This window comes from Opisthocomus hoazin, chromosome 4 (assembly GCF_030867145.1).
Source record: "Opisthocomus hoazin isolate bOpiHoa1 chromosome 4, bOpiHoa1.hap1, whole genome shotgun sequence".
In the NCBI taxonomy this organism is placed as follows: Eukaryota; Metazoa; Chordata; class Aves; order Opisthocomiformes; family Opisthocomidae; genus Opisthocomus; species Opisthocomus hoazin.
In genome coordinates, this window is record NC_134417.1 from 69,217,414 (window position 1) to 69,237,314 (window position 19,901).

General features: G+C 46.5%; 1 protein-coding gene across 1 annotated transcript in view; it reads right to left on the reverse strand.

Annotated features, from left to right (window-relative positions):
- The window catches only part of CDK14 (cyclin dependent kinase 14), a 320,879-nt gene extending 311,745 nt beyond the window's left edge, over positions 1-9,134 (reverse strand). Inside the window, exons 1-2 of the mRNA XM_075419363.1 lie at positions 8,868-9,134; positions 3,041-3,072 (exon numbers count right to left, since the gene is read on the reverse strand). Of these exons, the coding sequence (XP_075275478.1) occupies positions 3,041-3,072; positions 8,868-8,949 (114 nt within the window). The 5' untranslated portion in view covers positions 8,950-9,134. The remainder of the gene's footprint in view (positions 1-3,040; positions 3,073-8,867) is intronic.
- Positions 9,135-19,901: the final 10,767 nt, after the last annotated feature.

Here is a 19,901-nt window from a genome sequence, read left to right on the forward strand (position 1 = left end):
AGCAGAATCTACAGAAAAGAGTTTTTTTCATTCCAAATTTAATTAAAGCAACACAACAGCAGGTACAAAAAAGCGACAAATCCTACACTACTCCTTCACACTGCTGCCGTGCTCTGAGCTTATGGGCAGGACTAAATACACCACCAAGACCCCTGAAACACTTCTAGAACAACTAAAAGCATTTTCTGACATGCAACTTATTCACAGGCTTCACCGTTCATGATTCTTTTCGTCCTGATTTACTGGGGGGATTAATTTCATAACCCACTGAAAGCAGTTATGTGATACGCTTACCTGTCATGCTTCATTTTTATTAGCTTCTCTCCAAAAGAAACACGACATGTTGTACGTTTCTACCTGTATGCAAGTTAAAGCAGGTAGACTAAAATCCACTAAACAGCTCAATTTTTCCCCCTCAGTTCCCAAGGAACAAACAAGCAAGCACCTCGTAGACCCTACGGCACGCAGATGAACCTGACAACTGACTGGGCTGCAAACACAAACCTTGCATCTTTAGAAGGGTTGTCCCCCTCTTCATCCCTCTTTCCCTCCCACCCTGGAGATTCTGGGTCCCTGATGGCCAACATCTGCTACCAATGCTCTGGTCAGCTTGGAAGGCTAAAACACGAGTCCTCCTCTACCGAGGCGTCAGCAGCGTAGAGTCCTTCCCCACAAGTTCACAGCTACCTGTCTAAGCTCCGCTTCACAGGCCAACCTCCCTCCAGGAAAGCAGAGACAAACGTTGGGAAGAGATACACAGCTCCCTTCAGCACCACAAATGGAGAAAGAGTATCTTACCACTAACTGTACAGGGAGAACATGCTGCTTGTTAAAAATGCAATTTCTGTTTCAACAGTTGGCTCTACAGTTTTTCGTAGTAGGACACCTACAAAGTCAAAGTAAAACAGTGCTTGAACAACTACCTCCTCTCTCTCCTTCTCATCTGATATTCCCACTTCTTGTCATCACAACTCTCTTTTAACTGCATCCCTGGTGTATCAACAGTACTCACACTAGCCAGAAGACCAGATTGCTTTCCTTTTATATCATGGTACTCTCTTAGTAGTGTTTTTCAGGATAGCTTTCTGAGACCAACAAATGCATCCACTCCTCTGCTCACAGGTACTGTCTCCCTTAGAAGCACGTGTCGTTACAATCAGGTATGCTGTTGTCACTAAAGACTGTTTCATCTTCTGATTTGAAGAATGTTTGAAAAGGAAGGAAATAAGTGATAGGCGGTACAGCCCATTTTCTGATTCACACTTCAGGCTAGATGATCGGCAAGAAACATTGTGTTGAGGTTGAAGAGATAACAAGGACAACATAAAATCTCAGAACACTTTTCTTTCTTCTAAAAAATGCCACCTAAAACTGTGGAAACAATTGATGCTAATGTCACATCAAGCTCTTCCCTATTTACAGGAGATGGAAGAAAATTCTTTTGTGTACCCTTCCTACTAGTCTTCTCTTCCTGCCTCTGCAGTAGCTCACATCAACAATCGGTCAGACTCCATTAAAAACATATTTGAAAGATTATTTTTTTCCCCTAAGCCAGGTGAATTTAAATAAAAATTTGCCCAAGTTGTCTCCTGTTCAAACAGAAAGCCAGGTTTAAAGAAAATACACGTAACCTGTAGATAAACCATCCTGGGGAAGGGGAGGGGACAGAAAAACTGCCATCTTCGTAAGACAGCATTTTTTAACAGATGCTTTCAAATTCTGTATTGAATTTAATAAAAGGTATGTACTGGCTATGTTACACCACAGATGTACCACTGCAGCCTTCAGAAGAAAGTACTGGACAAAAACAGACCAGATTTGTAAAACAAGGATTCAGAGTCTACCAACCACGCACGGGAGTAACTTTCAGGGAAGAATCAAGTTCTACCAGTGTTATAAGAGAAATACAATAGTCAGGACCACTGTGTGATCTGACAGGATTTCCTGAAAACAGAATTCAACCCCAGGACCTTCACTCCCGACCTGAGCGGGGTCGATCTGAGTTACAGCTCGTTACAGAGCATGCCAGAAAAGCACAAAACATATATATCGCTATTCCTGAATTTGAGCAGAGGGATGTAAAACTCAGTGCAATCTGCTTAGAAAGAGATGAAGTCTGATTTGATCCAGAATCAAGGATATTACATCATCATTTATTTATTCCAGAATCTGGCATTACACAGCAGCTATCTCACTGTAATCAGCCAAGAATTTAAGCTTACAACATGAAATGAAGAAGAAAACACAGAAATGCCAGAAGCGTAACATCAACACATGAAAACACTACCATTTGCTTCCAGCTACGGTCGCAGAGAGCAGTACAAGGCAAGCAGTGACTACAATACGACCAGTCATCACACCCGGACCTACACGTCTTCCTGCATGAGTGTGCTCTGCAGGACAACTCGCACCGACCTGGACCTCTTAAAGCCTATCATAAGAAAAAGCAAGCACTAATCGTGAGCAGCATATTTTACAAATTAACACACATACCATACTGCAGACAGGTCAGGACCCCAAACTGATTACACTGAATAATCAAGTATCTGTTTTACCAATACAGCTAGCTGTTGGTTTTGTGGCGGTGTTGGTTTGGTTTTTTTTATTTCATACGAAGCATCTATCTCAGTTGACATATTCAGCATGAAGCCAATGCAGCAGCACTTTACATAAGGTGTTCTCTCAAGAGTGATGTTTCTTCACTGTCTGTTACAGTACAAGCCTACAATTATGAGAATTACAGTGGGTAAAGTTCTATAAGATATTTTCTCCGCATGCAACATTTCTCTGCATGGAACGTTTTTAAATGACCACTTTTCATACAATATTCAGTTTTATTACATTCCAAAACAACCCAAGCATTCCATTCAGAGCCTTTGACCAACAAATTCATCCGGTAGTTATTTGGAAAATGAAAACATGTTCGAGCAATGTGCATGTATTAACACATATGCACGTGGTAACACTACTATCTATGGGTTTCTTTTAGCACTAGTGAGAAATACCTGGACTATGTAAGGTACAAAGATATTTAACCTACCTCATCAAAGCTGCTATCTTCTTTCTTCAAGGCTTTAAAATAAAAGGAAAAAAGAAATAGTTATCTTTACTGCATTTAAATGAGCACAAATTAACTAACACCAGAAAAGAGAAAAACAGAGCAGCATTTTCCTGTTATAATAGGAAAGAACAGTCTGGCATGAATAACAATTTTATACTCGAAATCTGAATCTGTAAATGGAATGTAGGACTGCACAGCGTGCTTCCAAGAAAGTAAATTTACATATTTATGAAAAATATTATCCTCTCAGGTTAAAGAAAATAAGAGTTTGCAAGTTTGGGGTTTTTTTTATTTTAATTCCTAGTGAGCGTGAAAACACTTTATGGAGAGCTTGACTGAACTTCAAAAAGGAAAAGTATAATGAACACCTAACCATGCATTCAGTTTGTCAAGTACTAAACCTTTATGAAGTAGTATGCATTGTAGCATGCTTTTTTCCTTCCTTTTTTCTTTCTTCTTTCTTTTTTTTTTTACAGTATGACTCACACTGTAGCAGAAGAGATTTCTATCTTTCTTACACTGTTAACTAGCAATTAATCAACAAACAAGGAAGAGGAAAACACTGCATGTGAAATGGTAAAGCAAGAAAATAAAGACATGAATAGTTCTGGAGTTGTAGCAAACATTAAGCTAACAAAAATTTTTCCTTTAGCATACTGGGTATCTTTACTGAATTGTAAATAAAATTAGTTTCCCCAAATCTCCATTGAACCGTGTCAGTCTGAAGGTACGAGACTGGTTCCTTTTCTTTGTACACCACAACCAGACCCACCAGGGACTATGTACTGCACGTCGTGACCTGAAACTGCTCTTCATTCACTTCTCTTGAAGAGCTAAAATAAGACAAACGATTGCATTGATGATTGCACTACTTCAGTTTAAATCACGAAGGTTTGCAAATTGAGGGAGGTCATCTGAGTGACCGTGCAGTTTGTGCAGTGCTGCCCCAGAAGGCTCCCTCTCCATCACTTCACCAGCATAATGTTTTGTACACTTGAAACGCATTTATTTCTGCAGGAAATAAATAGTAAATAAATAGCACGGTTCAGGATCTAGACTCCAGTAGTTTCTTTGCTCTTTTAGATCCTCCTTCTGCCTTCGAATTGCTAGCAGTTTCTAAACCACCACCTCTTCTAACCCCTGTCTTCAGAAGCAACAGCGCTATCAATCATCTTCAAAAAAAAAACCCACCCAAAACTGCTGCAGCTGTATCAGAGCCCTGGCAGAGGCAGGACACCTCCTCAGAAAGTGCTGCAGCTCCACAATCTCTGCCACGGGCAGCAAGGCACAAATCCCGGTTCTCCTCGTACAGAAAAGCAGGGATGGTCCAGCCTTCCTCTGCTTTAAAACTCCCGTTTCTTTGGGACATGAAACATGTCTTCCCTCAACTCTCTGAAGATTACTCTGTTACAATTATTCACCGAGATTCCATGCTCAGTAACAAAACAAAACAAACAAACCCTGGCATTTTGCTGATGAGATGCGAGACACATATTGTACATTTTTATCATGAAATGCATTTTTATGGTTTTGAAGGCCAGACAAAACGTTTTCAGACTGCCAATCCCAAGCACGCAGAACTATGAGTCAGGGCATTAAAAAAAAATAAGGAAAAGAAAAAAAAAAAAAAAGGAAAAAAATCCCAACCTGTGGAACACTTTTTGAGAACACACTTTTAATCTTTTCACTTACTTTAGGTCAGAACGACATACAAGCTATAAATTAGTATACGACACACCTAGGTCATGCTGACAAGCCTTCCTTTCTTACCAAAACACAAGATTTTCACATGACAAAACATTCCAGGAATAGCCAAACAACAGCCAACCAAACAAAATTCACAATGTAACACTGTAACAGAACAAGAAATGGGAATCTGTGGTGCACTGTGCATTACTGGCTTGTCTAACTTCTGCCTTTGACTAGAAGAGTTTTCTTAAGAATCTCCACAAATAAGAATATGAGAGTTCTGGCCATTCATTTAATCAGATTCTGTTTAGTAATAATTTAGCTGTCAAGCAATCCACTACATAGCATCTTCAAAAGAAGTCATCAAACTCGCATATTTTACACAAAAAGTTATATTAGAAATGTGGGGGATTTCTCATCAATGCAATCCTTAAACCATTAAAAAAAAGTTGCCGAACTTAAAACAAACTGCTTACAAACAAGCATCTCATTATCTCGGGTATGTGAGCTATGTGAGTGTACATTAGAGGAGATTAGTGGAGATGACCTTCGTGTTAGTGAGCAGCTAGTAACAAAGCCCAGGGATGCTCAGAAGGGCCACAGACTGCTCTCAGCGCACTGTGAGCAATCTCAGCAACAGTTTCTCTCTTTGTTTCTTCCTTCCTTCCTTTCTGTCTTTCTACCTTGGTGTTACTTTTGATGAAAAAGACTGCATAAGAAAACAGAAGCTAAACAGCACGAGATCTCAAAAATGATTTTTAGTACTGTATGAACTTCAACAAATGCATAGCCAAGAACTCTTCACATAACTAAAAACATGATGATAATTTCATAAAATTACTCATTATTAATTTTAATTACATAATTATCAAAGTGTAAAACTCAGAACCAAACCTAATAAAGGTTTAAATGCTAAAATAAACAGTGAGTCAACTGAATCTCAAAAAGTTGGTTAACATAGTGTGATGTGTTCATTTATATGGACAAGATGGTATGTAAGCAAGGAAATCAGAATTTTTAAACTAATTTGGATGTTTGTATAAAAATGGATAGGCTGCCAGAAACCTATCAATAAAAAGAATTACGTAAATTTTTCAGATTCTTAACAATGTAAGTTCTTTATGATGAGCTAAATTTTAAGAAGCAGACTCCTTGAAACACCAGAAAACTTCTGCCAGGAGAAACAGTGCCTTACCTGCAAAGACGTTTCATTTTTCTAGAACTGTGAGCACAGAATTTCTGCATTAAAAAGCCATCTTGTCTATTTTAGAATATTAACTTCAGTTTGGCACCATCGGCCATATGCATTTCCTTCAACACACCACAGTGCCGTATCGTCCTTCACCAGACGTGTGCACAGCACAAAACAAACGCTCAGAATGAAGGCTCAGAGATGGACAATTTCACACATCACAGTTTTCAGTCCAGCAAAATAAACATTCTCAGTACTAGATACTTTAACAGTTATGGGCTGGATCACAATTTTGCAGGATGAGTATGTATAATACAGCCAGATCTTCAACACTCTCTGCCAGTCTCTGGGTGCAGCGGCTGGAAAGCATCAATTCACAGTGAAGAAGATGGGTCAAGTCCACTTGAGGCTACCGCTGGTACCAAATAACGGCCCTTTGCCGTGCCCCAGGCATAACTAAGATGGTTTTAAGACTGCCTCCTCTTTTATCTAAAGCTGCTGAGAAAATAGCTTCAAACATTACTTAACATACTGTGGCACACTATAAAAAAAAAAAAAAACACCTTGTAAATTCATTGCTGCTATAGCCTCTCAAATAGAGAGGATTAATTTGTGGGGAGAAGGTGGTTTTGAACATAGTTAAGTATTAACCTGCAAGCCCTAGGAAAAACAAACAAACATTGCCAATGACAATTAGGATACATTTTCATCACTCTTATCCAACAGGCTAATATAAACTTTGGTACCAAAATGAAGGGGTCTTGCAGTAGTGGAAGAATTGCATTTGGCATCTGGGATACCGCCAGCACAGCGGGAGGCCTGGCAGTGCCTTACCATTCCAAAAACAGCCATCAGGTGCTCCCCGCTGTGGCATGTGAAAGTTTGACTCGCTAATTATTTGACTCAAACGCCACGTCACCCTTGCATCATTTATATGGTTATGCTCATGATGCTCTACTGTGTCCTTCAACTTACAAAAACACACAAATTGCAGCAGAACAGGTAAAGTTAAAAGATCATCATAGTTATTGATAATAAATCATAGAATCATTAAGGTTGGAAAAGACCTCTAAAATGATCAAGTCCAACCACCAAATCACAACTGAACGGATGACTGACAAAATTCCAGATTAGATACGTATTAAATTTGTTATTTCCTAATCTCGCCAAGGAACCAGCTCTTGCAAAAAACAGCTGTAAAACCAGAGTGACAAATACCCAGAAAGACTTCTTCTAATGAGGTTTTGGTTTACTCTCCTTCATTTCAATATAAGAGTTAAGTACAGCATGTGTTTTAACTGAGGATTCCCTGGTATGCAAGTTAAGAGCTTTTTCAAACATGGGCTTACTTCTATTGGGCTTATCTGTGTCTCTGGGTATCAGGGAGTGGACTGTGTTCAAACCTCATACTGACAAATTAGCAGGCTTTTTGCTCAAAGTGCAGTTACCAGAACGGCGGTCAAAATACTGGAGTATCTGAAGATGGAACAGTCTTGCTGAGTTTTAATCACAAAACAACCACCACAAACAAACAGACAAGCCAGGCACCCAACCATGCTCCTGCACTGCTGTGCACACGCACAAAGAACTGGCGGAGCTGGCAGACTTGGCAATCCGGGCACCTAAAATCAGGCCAAAGTTCCCAAGGAAAGCCAAAGGTTTAATTTGTGAGAACTGACAAAAAGAGATGATCACCCAACAGAGCCAACTAAAACACGCAGAAATTACCAGCCAGAGGGGCCTTGCTCCCCAGAAGGCATTAACGGGACTGCCGCTGTCACAACAAAGCAGCATCTTCATTCAAATTACTCTCTCTGTCAGGGACTTCCACTATTAGTAAAACCTTGTCTCTCTGTAGACACATGTATATACGCACACAGTACGCACACGTACACAGACACATGGCAGACCAAACACCTGACTGCTTTTTTATTTTTCCTAATCAAAAAAAGTTAAATGCATTTTGCAAGTTTAAGACTTCTGATAGGTGAAAGCTATTTTCATACGGGGACAGAGAGATTTATAACCGTGACTTGACACTCGCTTCACAATTGAAACTTGGCGTTTTACCCTTGAAACTACAAACATGAATGAGCTTTCCTCAGCCTTTCTCATCCCGCAGCAGGACGATGAAGGATACCTCATTTCAAGCGTTACCCTACACTTAAAGTTTGCAGCCCTTAAAAGCGAAAGGTATTACACTGAATACATACACAACACGTGAAAAATTATAATGCCCACGCACTTTCGTGCACCTCCCCGGCGGGGCTACAAAGGGAGAACCAAACGCCACAGCTCCCTGCCCAGCTGCCTTGGTGGGAACCGGCGCTCTCCGCAGCGAACCGAGCCAGGCACCGCGCCACAGGCCAAGGGCAACACCAGTCCGGGCAGACCAGAACTCTCCGGCATTGCTCTCGCCAACGGACTCGACCGCAGAATGAAGCGGTGCCCAACCCCAGCGCGGCGCGGTGGCAGCGGGAGGTGACCGGGGTCCCGCCAACGCCGCCTCGGGATGCCGCACGCCGGCGAAAGGGCGGCCAGGCTCGGCGGCAGATGACAGCCAGGCTCCTTTTGTCTGGCCTCCGAAACCGCCGCGCCGCCGCCGCAGCACCTCACGCCTCGGCGTGCGGCCCGGAACGGATCACCAGACCGGCAGCCGAAAGCCAACGGCCGCTCGCTGCTCGCCGAGCTCTCCCCTCCCTCCGCCGGCCAACTCTCACGCACAGTTCGGTTCTTCCAGCCCGCTTCGGGCTAACCCCGCCGCAGACCCGCGCAGCGCTGCCGGGAAACGGCCCCGATTGTCCCGAGCTTTCTTCCCGAGAAGGGTTTTTTGGGGACGGGGTCGGCGCGGGCGCTCCCAGCCCACCTCCCCCCCCCAATCCCCTCCCGGGGGCGCCGGGCAGGGCCGCGGGTCCCCGGGCTCACCTATTCGGCCGAAGCTCTCCGATAAAGTTCTCCGCAACTTTTTCATCCTGCTGATCTTCTCGGCGGACTGCGAGTCGATCATGTCACACGGCGAGGGGGCGAGACACCCCCCCAGCCCCCCTCCCCGCTCCGGCTCCGGGGCTCCCGCGTCCCCGTCCCACGGGCGCAGCGGGACAGCCCCGGTCCCGCCCGGGAGAAAGGAGCCCTACGCTGCGGCGGCTGCCCCTGCCGCCGCTCGGCTCCCCGCCGCCGCCGCCCGGCTCATAGCCCCGTCCCGCCCCCGCGTCCCCGGGCTGCCCCGGGAGAGGCGGGCGCGGCGGGGAAGACGACGGGCTGCGGGCACCGGCGGAGAGAGGCGGGAGGGAGGGAGATGGAGCGAGGAGGGCGTGCGCGCCGAGAGAAAGGAGGGGGCGGAGCCTGGGCGGGCAGGGGAGCCCCGCGCCGCGGCCGGGAGAGGCGGGCGGGCGGGCGGTCCGGCCCTGCCCGCGCTGACAGGGGGCGGAGCCGGGCCCCCCCCCGCCCCGCCCGGCCCCGCCCCGCCCCGGGCGGGAGAGGGGAGGGGGCGGTGGCGGGGGCGTGAGGGGGGAGGCGGGGAGAGTGGGGACCGGCGCGTTCCGGGCCGGGTGGCGGTCCCAGAGGGAGCCGTTAGGACGGGGGCGGCACGGCCACCGCTTGTGGAAGCGTTGGGGGGGGGGGAAGGCACCGCGTCCCCCCGGGGCTGCCGGCGGCCCGAGGCCGCTGCACCGCGGTCACCGTGGGATGCACGTCCAAGCGGCCGCGGCCGCCGGTCCGGGGCGGGCCGAGAGAGCCCTCCGCGCTCCGGGACCGCCGCTGGCAGAGCCCGGTGGAGGCCGTGTGGGGTCGGCGGTGGGGGAAGGCGGCGGCCCGGCTTCGCTGCGGACCCCGGGAGAGGGGGGTACCCCGGGCGGGAGGGGTACCCCGGCCGCCGGGGTGAGGCCGGCAGGAGCCGGGCAGCCTGCCATGAGCACCCACCCAGCCCCTCGCCGCGAAACTTGGGCTCCTGGCCGCGTGCGTCTCCAGGCACAGCCAGGTACTGGGCCTTCGAGTGCGTTACCTGCCAGTTAGTGAGCGTGGGGAGCGTCTGATCTCGTTAGTTGAACCAACGTTATTGCAAAATAAATTGGTTTAACCCATCGAGATGGATGGCTGTGTCTATATTTAAAGCAGGTACTTTTCAAGAACGATACACATTAGGTGACAAATTTTAAAGCCCCAGTTTGCATGGTTCAGATATTGTATTTCAATGCATGTTATCTGGTTAAAATGAACCTGGGTTTTAATGAGGCTAGCGAACTTAATTACCGGGATTAGATGGTGGCATAGCTAAGAGCTGTTAACTGGATTTTAGAAGCGCGTTTGTCCAGACGAGCGTGCGGGTGGGCTGGGTAGCCGCCATCCGCAGTTCTAAGCATGGGGATCAGACCTTTCGATTCCAGTGCAGCAGGGCTGGCGAGCTGCAGCACCTCGAGGTGGAGATCCGTCTGTTGTACGTGGTTACGCCTGTGTCTCGTGGCAGACGAGATCATGGGGAATTGTCCTGCTACACAGCAGAACAGTAATGCTGGTGAAATGTCTTCCGCGCAGCCCCTGAATCTACAGGCAGTTCGATAAAAAGGCTTTCAGAAGTGTGAATCCTGTTGACCCTGTTAGCATCTGTGAAACAAGAGCTAAAATGGCATTTTTAGTGTTGGCTATGTCGTGTTATGGGAGGAAACTGAGAAAAGGTGGAAACTGAAACGTGGCAGAAAGCAACACCGGGAAAAAGCAGAGAAATAAAATTAGGAAGAAACAGACAAGGGGGCTTAGAAGGAGAAAGGGAGGGAGCACACAGGGGCTTAAGGATATTTTACTCGATCACTGCAAAAAATGACATTTAAGTCCTTAATAATAGTTGATAGTTTCATCCTTGTCTAAATCTGACGTTACTATGGGAGAATATCCCTGCTCTGAGTGGAGAGGAAAATGCCATCATCATAAATAAAATATAGTGGCCCAGGAACTCAAACTGAGCTTAGCATTTGAGCCCTTTGTGCTTTCCATGCACACCACTCATGCTGGGCAACCCCGTTGCCTGTCTGAGACTTTTACCGGCACCACTATAATTCAGTCCGTGGCCTGCTTTCAGCAACTGGGGACATCATTTCTGAGAGCTTCTGAGGAACCTGTGATTAACCACACTTAACTGATCGATGCTGTCTTACCTAGTGAATTAGCCCAGATGCTAGCACCTAGTGAATTTGCAACGCTATTCCCATTTTTGCCCCTATTTCTAGGTAAGCGATGACTTTAGCACTTGTGGAGGACAAGCCTCTGCCAGGCTACCGCAGTGGGTTCAGCTTTCTTTGACGGAAGAACAGGCAACCTAGAATTTCTGACGAGCATCTGGCTTTGCAGCTGCTTGAGAGTGATCTACAAGCATATGTCAGAGTCTTTTAAATCAGTGAAAGTTTTGCCTAAATTAGACATCGGTGTGGTGCCAGTGAGAGAAACCCAGGCCTTGTCTTCTGAGAACTGTACAACCTCAGTCTGCAGAGATGTTACCCAGACCTTCTCCTCCAGAGGAAGGACAAGCTTGAAGCTGTGCAGATCCTCACGCTGCAGTCTGTGTTGTTATTCCCTCAGTGGTCTTTCCTTGACAGAAATATTTCTGTTAAAGTCCTTCTTTGTTCTCTTCCCCACCCAAACCTCTCCTGTTTCCAGGGACACTAGTGCTGGAGATTCACTGAATTCAGGAATGTGGAACACTTTTGTAGATTTCCTCAAGCTCATAAACTGGTAGTTCTGATTGTTCTCTGTATTTCCATCACCCATCTCAGGAAACCAGTAAAGCAGAAATGTGTAATTGGCAAACCACAGAGACAGCAGCTATTCTAGTGGTGACGTTTTGCTTCCGTGTACGGGCAGGCTTTCAGCTCTGTTTTTATGTTTAAGTCTTGGAATTTGTGGCATTAAAAAATTAACATTAAAAAAATGCTAAATGATATTGCTGTTTGCTGCCTTCTTCCACAAGCCTTGACCAAGGTAAAGGATGTTTGCATCTAAAGGGGCATCTGGAATATAAAAAGCCAGGCACTTTATTTACAGTGTCCTTTCTCACATCAACTCCCCACAGATACACTCTAAATAAAAACCTGCTTGGAGTTACTTTATGACCCCAGCATCGCCTTGCCTGGCTTTGGTAAGAATTCACTACAAATCCTGACCTCTGCCACTGAGTCATGCTGAATCACTCTGCAAATGCAAGGATTATCAAGTGCAGGAAAAATATTTGCCAAGATATCACTTGCAAGTTGGGCAACAGGAAACATTTGCCTCCGTGCACCACGCGAGCCAGCGAGCCTCATCATTTAAACGTTTCACACTGAGGTACGAGTTGGGTTTGCTATTTCTGAAGAAGGGTAGACAGCAGGGCTGGCAGTTTGTTCATTATTGTGTAAAATAACATATGGTTTCAGGCTGTAAGCAGTGTGGTCATGGGCCTGAAGCCAGGGGTGTGCCAGCAGTCTCCTTGCTGCAGCTGGAGCAGCCACGGTTGCCCTGTTCATTACTTGCAGGGTAAGATGAGACAACAAAAAATAAATCTGATGCCTGGTGCAGATGGTGGCTCAGGGTGTACCGCAGAGCTGTGCACTTTCCAGATCTCAGGACATTTGCTGTTGATTTTACAGAGTGATTTCATGTGATCTGAGCTCTCTCTGAGCCCCAGTGTTTGTGCCCCCCCCCCAACATTTCTCTTCAGGGGCTCTTAACAGGCAGTGTGTTCAAGTTACATTCCTGGGCCAAGTGACCTTAGGAGTGCATAAACAAGCAGTGTGTGTTTGTGGAAGAGGCAGGTAACGCCGTTGGTTTGGAGTGTTTGGCGGTCAGAGCAAGCCGTCGTCTCCAGTGGCTTGTCCAGGGAGAGCGGCAAGGCTCTCCGGGGAGGACAGAATGGTCAGAGTAACTCCTCCGGGGAGAGCACAGTCTCACCTGGCCTTCTGCTGCCAGTAGAAGGTAGATCTTCATAAATCTCCCAGGCTGGGGATGTTCTCCATTAGGCCAGTCTGCTCACCTTGAAAAGATCTCCCGCTGCTGCAGCGTCTGGGACCTGAGCGCTAGGAGCTGTGTTGCTTGTTAACACAGCAATCCTTTCATGACCCTCCAGTGATGAAGATAGATAGATGTAAAGCCACATACCTTCCCCCCATCACAATCTCACTTTCACTTGTCCTCTAGCAATACTCAATCCAAGATGACTGTTATCCGAAGAGAAAGGCACACTCTGCTAACACAAATGGTGCTGTATCCTTAGGGACATGACCTTTAAGCTCTACTAGGAAAATGCATTAATGACAAAAATTAAACTTCGGCAGTAACAGAAGAATAGGACCTGTGCAATCTATGTCCACATCGTAACTTGTTCCCTCAAAAAGCTCTCAGAGCTGATGTATCGTGTGTTGCCTTATTGGTGATTGTTATTAAATCCCGGTTTTTATTAACCTGTGGAAATTTCCCCTGTTGCTATTCCGTGCACCCGTGCTCGGATGTTGCCTCTCCATCCTGGCTGCCATTGCCAGACCCTGCTCCGTGGGGTAGGAAGGGATGAGTTGGGGCTCACACACGTGTCGTTGCAAAGGCGCGGTGGGATAAACCTGGCTTTCCTGGTGCCTTATGGCTGGCTGCTGGTTAGAGGTGACCGACTGAACCACCCGTGGTTTTACGTCTCCAGTACCCTCTCGTGGTCACTTTAGTTCATGCACTAATGTGTGGGGTCACTTGTTCTGTTTTGTTCTTCCTTTCTACCATCACATCAGGGGTGAAATGGCTGCAGGTGGAACACAGCATCTCGAACTTTGATGCTTGTAGTTCCTACCCCAGTTAGGCAGCTTCACCATGGCGTAGACCAGTACACTTTCATTTCTAGGGAAGCGCGAGCTCTTTCTGGTTTGGCCATGATGCAGTGTTGTGGGCTAACCACAGTAGGCAGCTGAGCACTGCACAGCTGCTTGCTCACGTCCCCCTCCCACAGTGGGACAGGGGAAGAAAAAAGGAAGAGCAAAAGCAAGAAAACTTGTAAGTTGATAGTTCTATAAGCCAAGGAGAAGGAGAAGAAGAAAGAAAACAATAAACAAGTGATACAAAGGTGATCACTCACCACCTCCCGCAGGTAGGCTGATGCCCAGCCTGTTCCTGAACAAAAGATGGCTAACTCCCCCTAAAATGCCCTCTTTTCCCTTTAACTTCTGGGCATGATGTTATATGGCACGGAATATCTCGTTGGTTAGTTTGGGTCCTCTCTCTGGTTGTGTCCCCTCCCAAGCTCTTGTCCACCCCCAGTCTATTCACCGATGGGCAGCGTGAGAAACAGCGGCAGGCTCGATGCTGCACAAACGCTGCCCAGCAACAGCTGGAATGTGAACGTGTTATCAGTGCTGTTTTGGTCACAAATCTAAAACACAGCACTGTGCGAGCCGCCATGAAGAGAGTTAACTCCATCTCAGCCAGACCTAGCACACAGAGACAGAAGGAAGTCACGCTGGGGACACAGAGCAGAGAAGGAAAAATAACGAATGACAATGCATCAGAAACCTGCGTACTTCCAGCTAACAAAGTAACATAACTATTGATTATAAACCTAAAGCTTTTACAATATATGCTGATGTATAAATTGTGTAATCTCAGAGACTCTGCTGGGCAAGTATACGTGTGTTAGATTTGCAGGAATTTATGAGCTGAGATGCGTTCCAATTGAAGATCACCTGGCTACCTAGCAACATGGCATTGATGCTGAGTGTTGTTCTTGTGAAATAAGTGGAAAAACCTTTTAACGAGCTCATTTTCTTGTGCCATCTTGGTAAAAGTCTAGTAAAAGGGAAAATGGGATTTAAAATGTAATGGCCTCAACCATTGTGCTATCAGATCCCAATGTTTTGAAGTCGCTGAAAAGTTCAACAAATACTCTCACGATGAAAATGATGCAAAATGAAACAGCAGGAGGACTGAGGCCGATCCATTTAGATACACTCAAAAAGCATGTGTGAATCATGTCATTTTATCATAAATACTGAATGCAGGGTGTTTACTGTAACATCACGACTTTTCTTTGCAGCAAAATCCTTGGCTATCATCAGAACTGTAGCACTGTTTGTACAGCTCCAAGGTCTGTGCCGGTACGCATGCAAAGCCCGACTGACTTGGGCTGGGAAAATAAAATACCTAACATACACAGCCAGGGGAATTTCTCCTGGGCAAGGGTCCTCTCACAGGTAACTCATGATTCTGGAAACACAGGCACACAAACCCAGTTGGTTCTGGGTGTGAATATTCAAGTGCAACATGTAAAATTATAAACCCATATGCTGCTATCTTGTGAAAACAAAGTTAAAAGATGAACCCTACTTTTATTTCTAAGATATCTCCAACTTTTTGTTGGTTTGGTTTTGGACTTTTTCCCCATTTCTCGTCTAGTTTAGTCGTTTGTAATGGCTGTCATTTAGACCCGACATATTGGAGAAGCACGTTAGAGACGCAGCATATTGGATGGACTCTGTTTATTCAGCTCTCTCTGTTCCTTTTCGGACTGCTTTAATCTGTAGGACAGAGTATAATGGGAATGTTACCTCCCCGTAGAGAGAGCAACTGTCCCCCAAAATAATGCAAAACGTTTGCAGGGGTTATACATGAAAGGTTGCTTTGTCAAAATGGAGATCTTCCCTCTTAATATGAAAACCTAGATGGACTTCAGGCATGTATTCAAACATCGTTTGCTGTTTCCATGCAGCTCTATCCCCAAATCAGCATCTAAACCAGTTAACAACAGTTCAGCCCACATGCCACTCTCCGCTGAGGGAAGGTTTCAGAAGCCGTATCTTACAGTTTTATTTAGTTCCTATCACTGTGGTAACGAAGCACTGCACAAAATTAAGGACCACAGTTGCTGTTTAGGGGCCTTACATAGCGATAAGGGGCCTTACAGAAGTGATATCCAGGCAGGCAATGCAGGTACGGTCTCTGTCGCAAAAGCATTGCCGTCAGAATTTTACGCTGGAGAACTCTCACAGGAGATGTGCTAGTTGGAGAACGGTAGTGCCCAGCATCTGCAAAATGAGTCAGAAGCACAAGGCCCAGCAAACTGGCCGCTACGGAATGCATTTCCCAGGAAAGACGAGGTTTTGAGGAAGATGAAAGAGAGGCTTTGTGCTGGTTTAAAGCCCCGCTTCCAGGAGTTAGGGAGACAGTATAAAGACGTTCTAGGGAAAATTCGACTGAAGAGGAGCTGGTGACACTAATTAGAGGCAGGGGTTGGTGCCACAGCAGAACTGAAGTGGTGCATGGATTTCTGTAATTAGGAGTTTTAAAATGAAAGAAAAGGCAGAGGCGTTTAATGCAGCAGAAGATAGAGAGGCAGCAGAAAGAAACAAAGCAGGAAAGAAATGCTGAGTATGATGAGCTGGAAGGATGACCTATAAAACAGGTTTTGGAAGCAAGATAAAGAACCTTTGTCAAAACTGAAGGCTGGGAGCTTGTGGCAGCCAACCTGTGAGCTGAAGAGGGTTTTAGCTGCATGGAGGAAGAGGAAAAGCCACACCAAACGAGAAGGAGCTGCCAGATTTAAAGCACCTGGACCTTTGTGAAAATAAGATGTGACAATTCCCTCGGTGTTTTTTTTAAATAATGCGTGGAGCAAATGCTAGAAGGTGAGACCTCCTGCAAAATTAGGAGGAGAAAAGCCCAGGTTACTGTACTAAATTTGTGACGGACTCTAGGCATACCAACTAATTATGGCACTTGTGACAGTCTCGTCAGGACAGTGCTGTGAAAACTCAAGGTGGCTGCCCTATAAGCCAGGTGGCAACACAAGTTACTTTAATGAAGCATCTTTCATATGAACTAGCAAGAAACAAGTCACAGCAGAGAGCATTGCATTAGATTTAATGGTGTCTTTGTTAATTTCACTTCTTGTAGCCTGTGCTGTCCAGAGTCCATTTCATCCATTGCCTGAGCACTGGCTGACCAGTGCTGCACAGCAGCAGTCCTCACTGGGATCCCACTGGCTCTTGGAAGGACCTCGTGAAACATACAGCTCTCCATAGGTGATGAAAGGATAGGATTGTGAGTGAATACTGTGGAGACTGCTGGGTGGAGGGAGTGCTCTCAACAGGCCGACCAGTTTGTTCCAGTGGTGCGTTTCTGAGGTACCAGAGCTGGAGGCAAGAAGGCAAGTCAGGGAGAGGTGGGCGAGAAGATGACACGAAGAGCAAGGCAGTGGACTGGACCATTAGGCTGGACATGCAGGAGGAGTTAACAGAGAAGCAAGTCAAGATCTGAGCAGAGGGAAGTCAGTCTGGCAGGGAGTGGAAGCCCCGTGAGTCATCCCTGTAGAGCTGCTAGCCAGAATTCCACGGCAGCTCCAGAATTTAAAGATGCGAAGAGGTCTCGGTACCTTGCTGACCTATCAAATTCATTGTTGGTGGTCTGTATGTAAACATGGATTATTACAAGATACGTCTGCTTGCATCAGTAATGAACTGATCCCAAACACATGCAACACTGCAACTAACTTTATTCAAAGTTTATAACTTTTGATCATTTATCTGAGAATTTAAAGATCAAATTTAAAACCCACAGATTTCAAGCCTAGTATACATCCATGTCAGCTCACAGAATCACAGAATCACAGAATCACAGAATAGTAGGGGTTGGAAGGGACCTCTGTGGGTCATCTAGTCCAACCCCCCTGCCGAAGCAGTGTCACCTACAGTAGGCTGCACAGGATCTTGTCCAGGTGGGTCTTGAATATCTCCAGAGAAGGAGACTCCACCACCTCCCTGGGCAGCCTGTTCCAGGGCTCCGTCACCCTCAGAGAGAAGAAGTTCTTCCTCATGTTCAGACGGAACTTCCTGTCCTCAGTTTGTGCCCATTGCCCTTGTCCTGTCACTGGGCACCACTGAAAAGAGCTTGGCCCCATCCTCCTGACACCCACCCTTCAGATATTTGTAGGCATTTATAAGGTCCCCTCGCAGCCTTCTCTTCTTCAGGCTGAACAAGCCCAGTTCCCTCAACCTCTCCTCGTAGGGGAGATGCTCCAGTCCCCTCACCATCCTTGTAGCCCTCCGCTGGACTCTCTCCAGTAGCTCTTCATCCTTCTTGAACTGGGGAGCCCAGAACTGGACACAGTACTCCAGATGAGGCCTCACCAGGGCAGTGTAGAGGGGAAGGAGAACCTCCCTCGTCCTGCTGGCCACACTCTTCTTGATGCACCCCAGGATCCCATTGGCTTTCTTGGCAGCCAGGGCACACTGCTGGCTCATGGTTAACCTGTCGTCCACCAGGACACCCAGGTCCCTCTCCGCAGAGCTGCTCTCCAGCAGGTCCACCCCAAGCCTGTACTGGTGCATGAGGTTGTTCCTCCCCAGGTACAGGACCCTGCACTTGCCCTTGTTGAACCTCATCAGGTTCCTCTCTGCCCAGCTTTCCAGCCTATCCAGGTCACGCTGAATGGCAGCACAGCCTTCCGGTGTATCTACCACACCTCCCAGTTTGGTGTCGTCAGCAAACTTGCTGAGGGTACATTCTAACTCTTCATGCAGGTCGTTGATGAAGAAGTTAAACAAGACTGGGCCCAGTACTGACCCCTGGGGGACACCACTTGTCACCAGCCTCCAACTAGACTCAGAGCCGCTGATGACAACCCTCTGAGTTCTGCCATTCAGCCAGTTCTCTATCCACTTCACCGACCACTCATCCAGCCCACACTTCCTCAGCTTCCCTAGGAGGACATCATGGGAGACTGTGTCGAAAGCCTTGCTGAAGTCAAGGTAGACAACATCCACGGCTCTCCCTTCGTCTACCCAGCCAGTCATGTCATCGTAGAAAGCTATCAGATTGGTCAGGCACGATTTCCCCTTGGTGAATCCATGCTGACTACTCCTGATAACCTTCTTTTCTTCCACTTGCTTGATGATGGCCTCCAGGATAAGCTGCTCCATCACCTTTCCTGGGATGGAGGTGAGGCTGACCGGCCTGTAGTTCCCTGGGTCCTCCTTCTTGCCCTTTTTGAAGATTGGAGTGACATTGGCCTTTCTCCAGTCCTCGGGCACCTCTCCTGTCCTCCAGGACCTCTCAAAGATGATGGGGAGTGGCTCAGCAATGACATCCGCCAGCTCCCTCAGCACTCGTGGGTGCATTCCATCGGGGCCCATGGATTTGTGGACATCCAGATCACTTAAGCGATCCCTCACACAGTCCTCCTCGACCAAGGGAAAGTCGTGCTCTTTGTAGGCTTCTTCTCTTACCTCCGGGGCCTGGGATTCCTGAGGGCCAGTCTTAGCACTGAAGACTGAAGCAAAGAAGGCATTCAGTAGCTCTGCCTTCTCCGCATCCTCCGTCACCAGGACACCCGCCTCATTCAGCAGCGGCCCCACGTTGTCCCTAGACTTCCTTTTGCTGCTGATGTAGTTGAAGAAGCCCTTCTTGTTGTTTTTGACATCCCTTGCCAGCTTCAATTCCAGGTGAGCCTTGGCCTTCCTCGTCGCATCCCTGCATGCTCTCACCACGTTTCTGCACTCTTCCCAAGTGGCCTGTCCCTCTTTCCACATTCCATGGACTCAAGCTTGAAATTAAGTACCTAAACCCTTTATCTAATTGATGAAAATAAGTAGCTGATTCAGGACTAATTCCCATTTTTATTTCTGAGTTTATATAAGAAAAAATTCACCAGTCACAAGGTACTGCGGCAGGACTTCGTTCACTTGTATAGAATTTTCCAGAATTTGTATTTTATGTTTCTCCTTTATAAGGAGACAGCTATAAAACGTGATAAAATGGACAGGACTTGCAGTGTGATTCAGTTGAATATAGTAAGAGTTTAGAAAGTAAGTAATGCCACATTACTTGCTAAAGTATTTGCAGTATTTCTGAAATTCCGCTTGCAGTTACGGTCATCCAGAATAGATGTATTTCTAAGATTTATAAAAGGTGATACACAATATAAATAAGTGCATACACTGAGGGAAAAAGGTCCCTGAGGAGCAA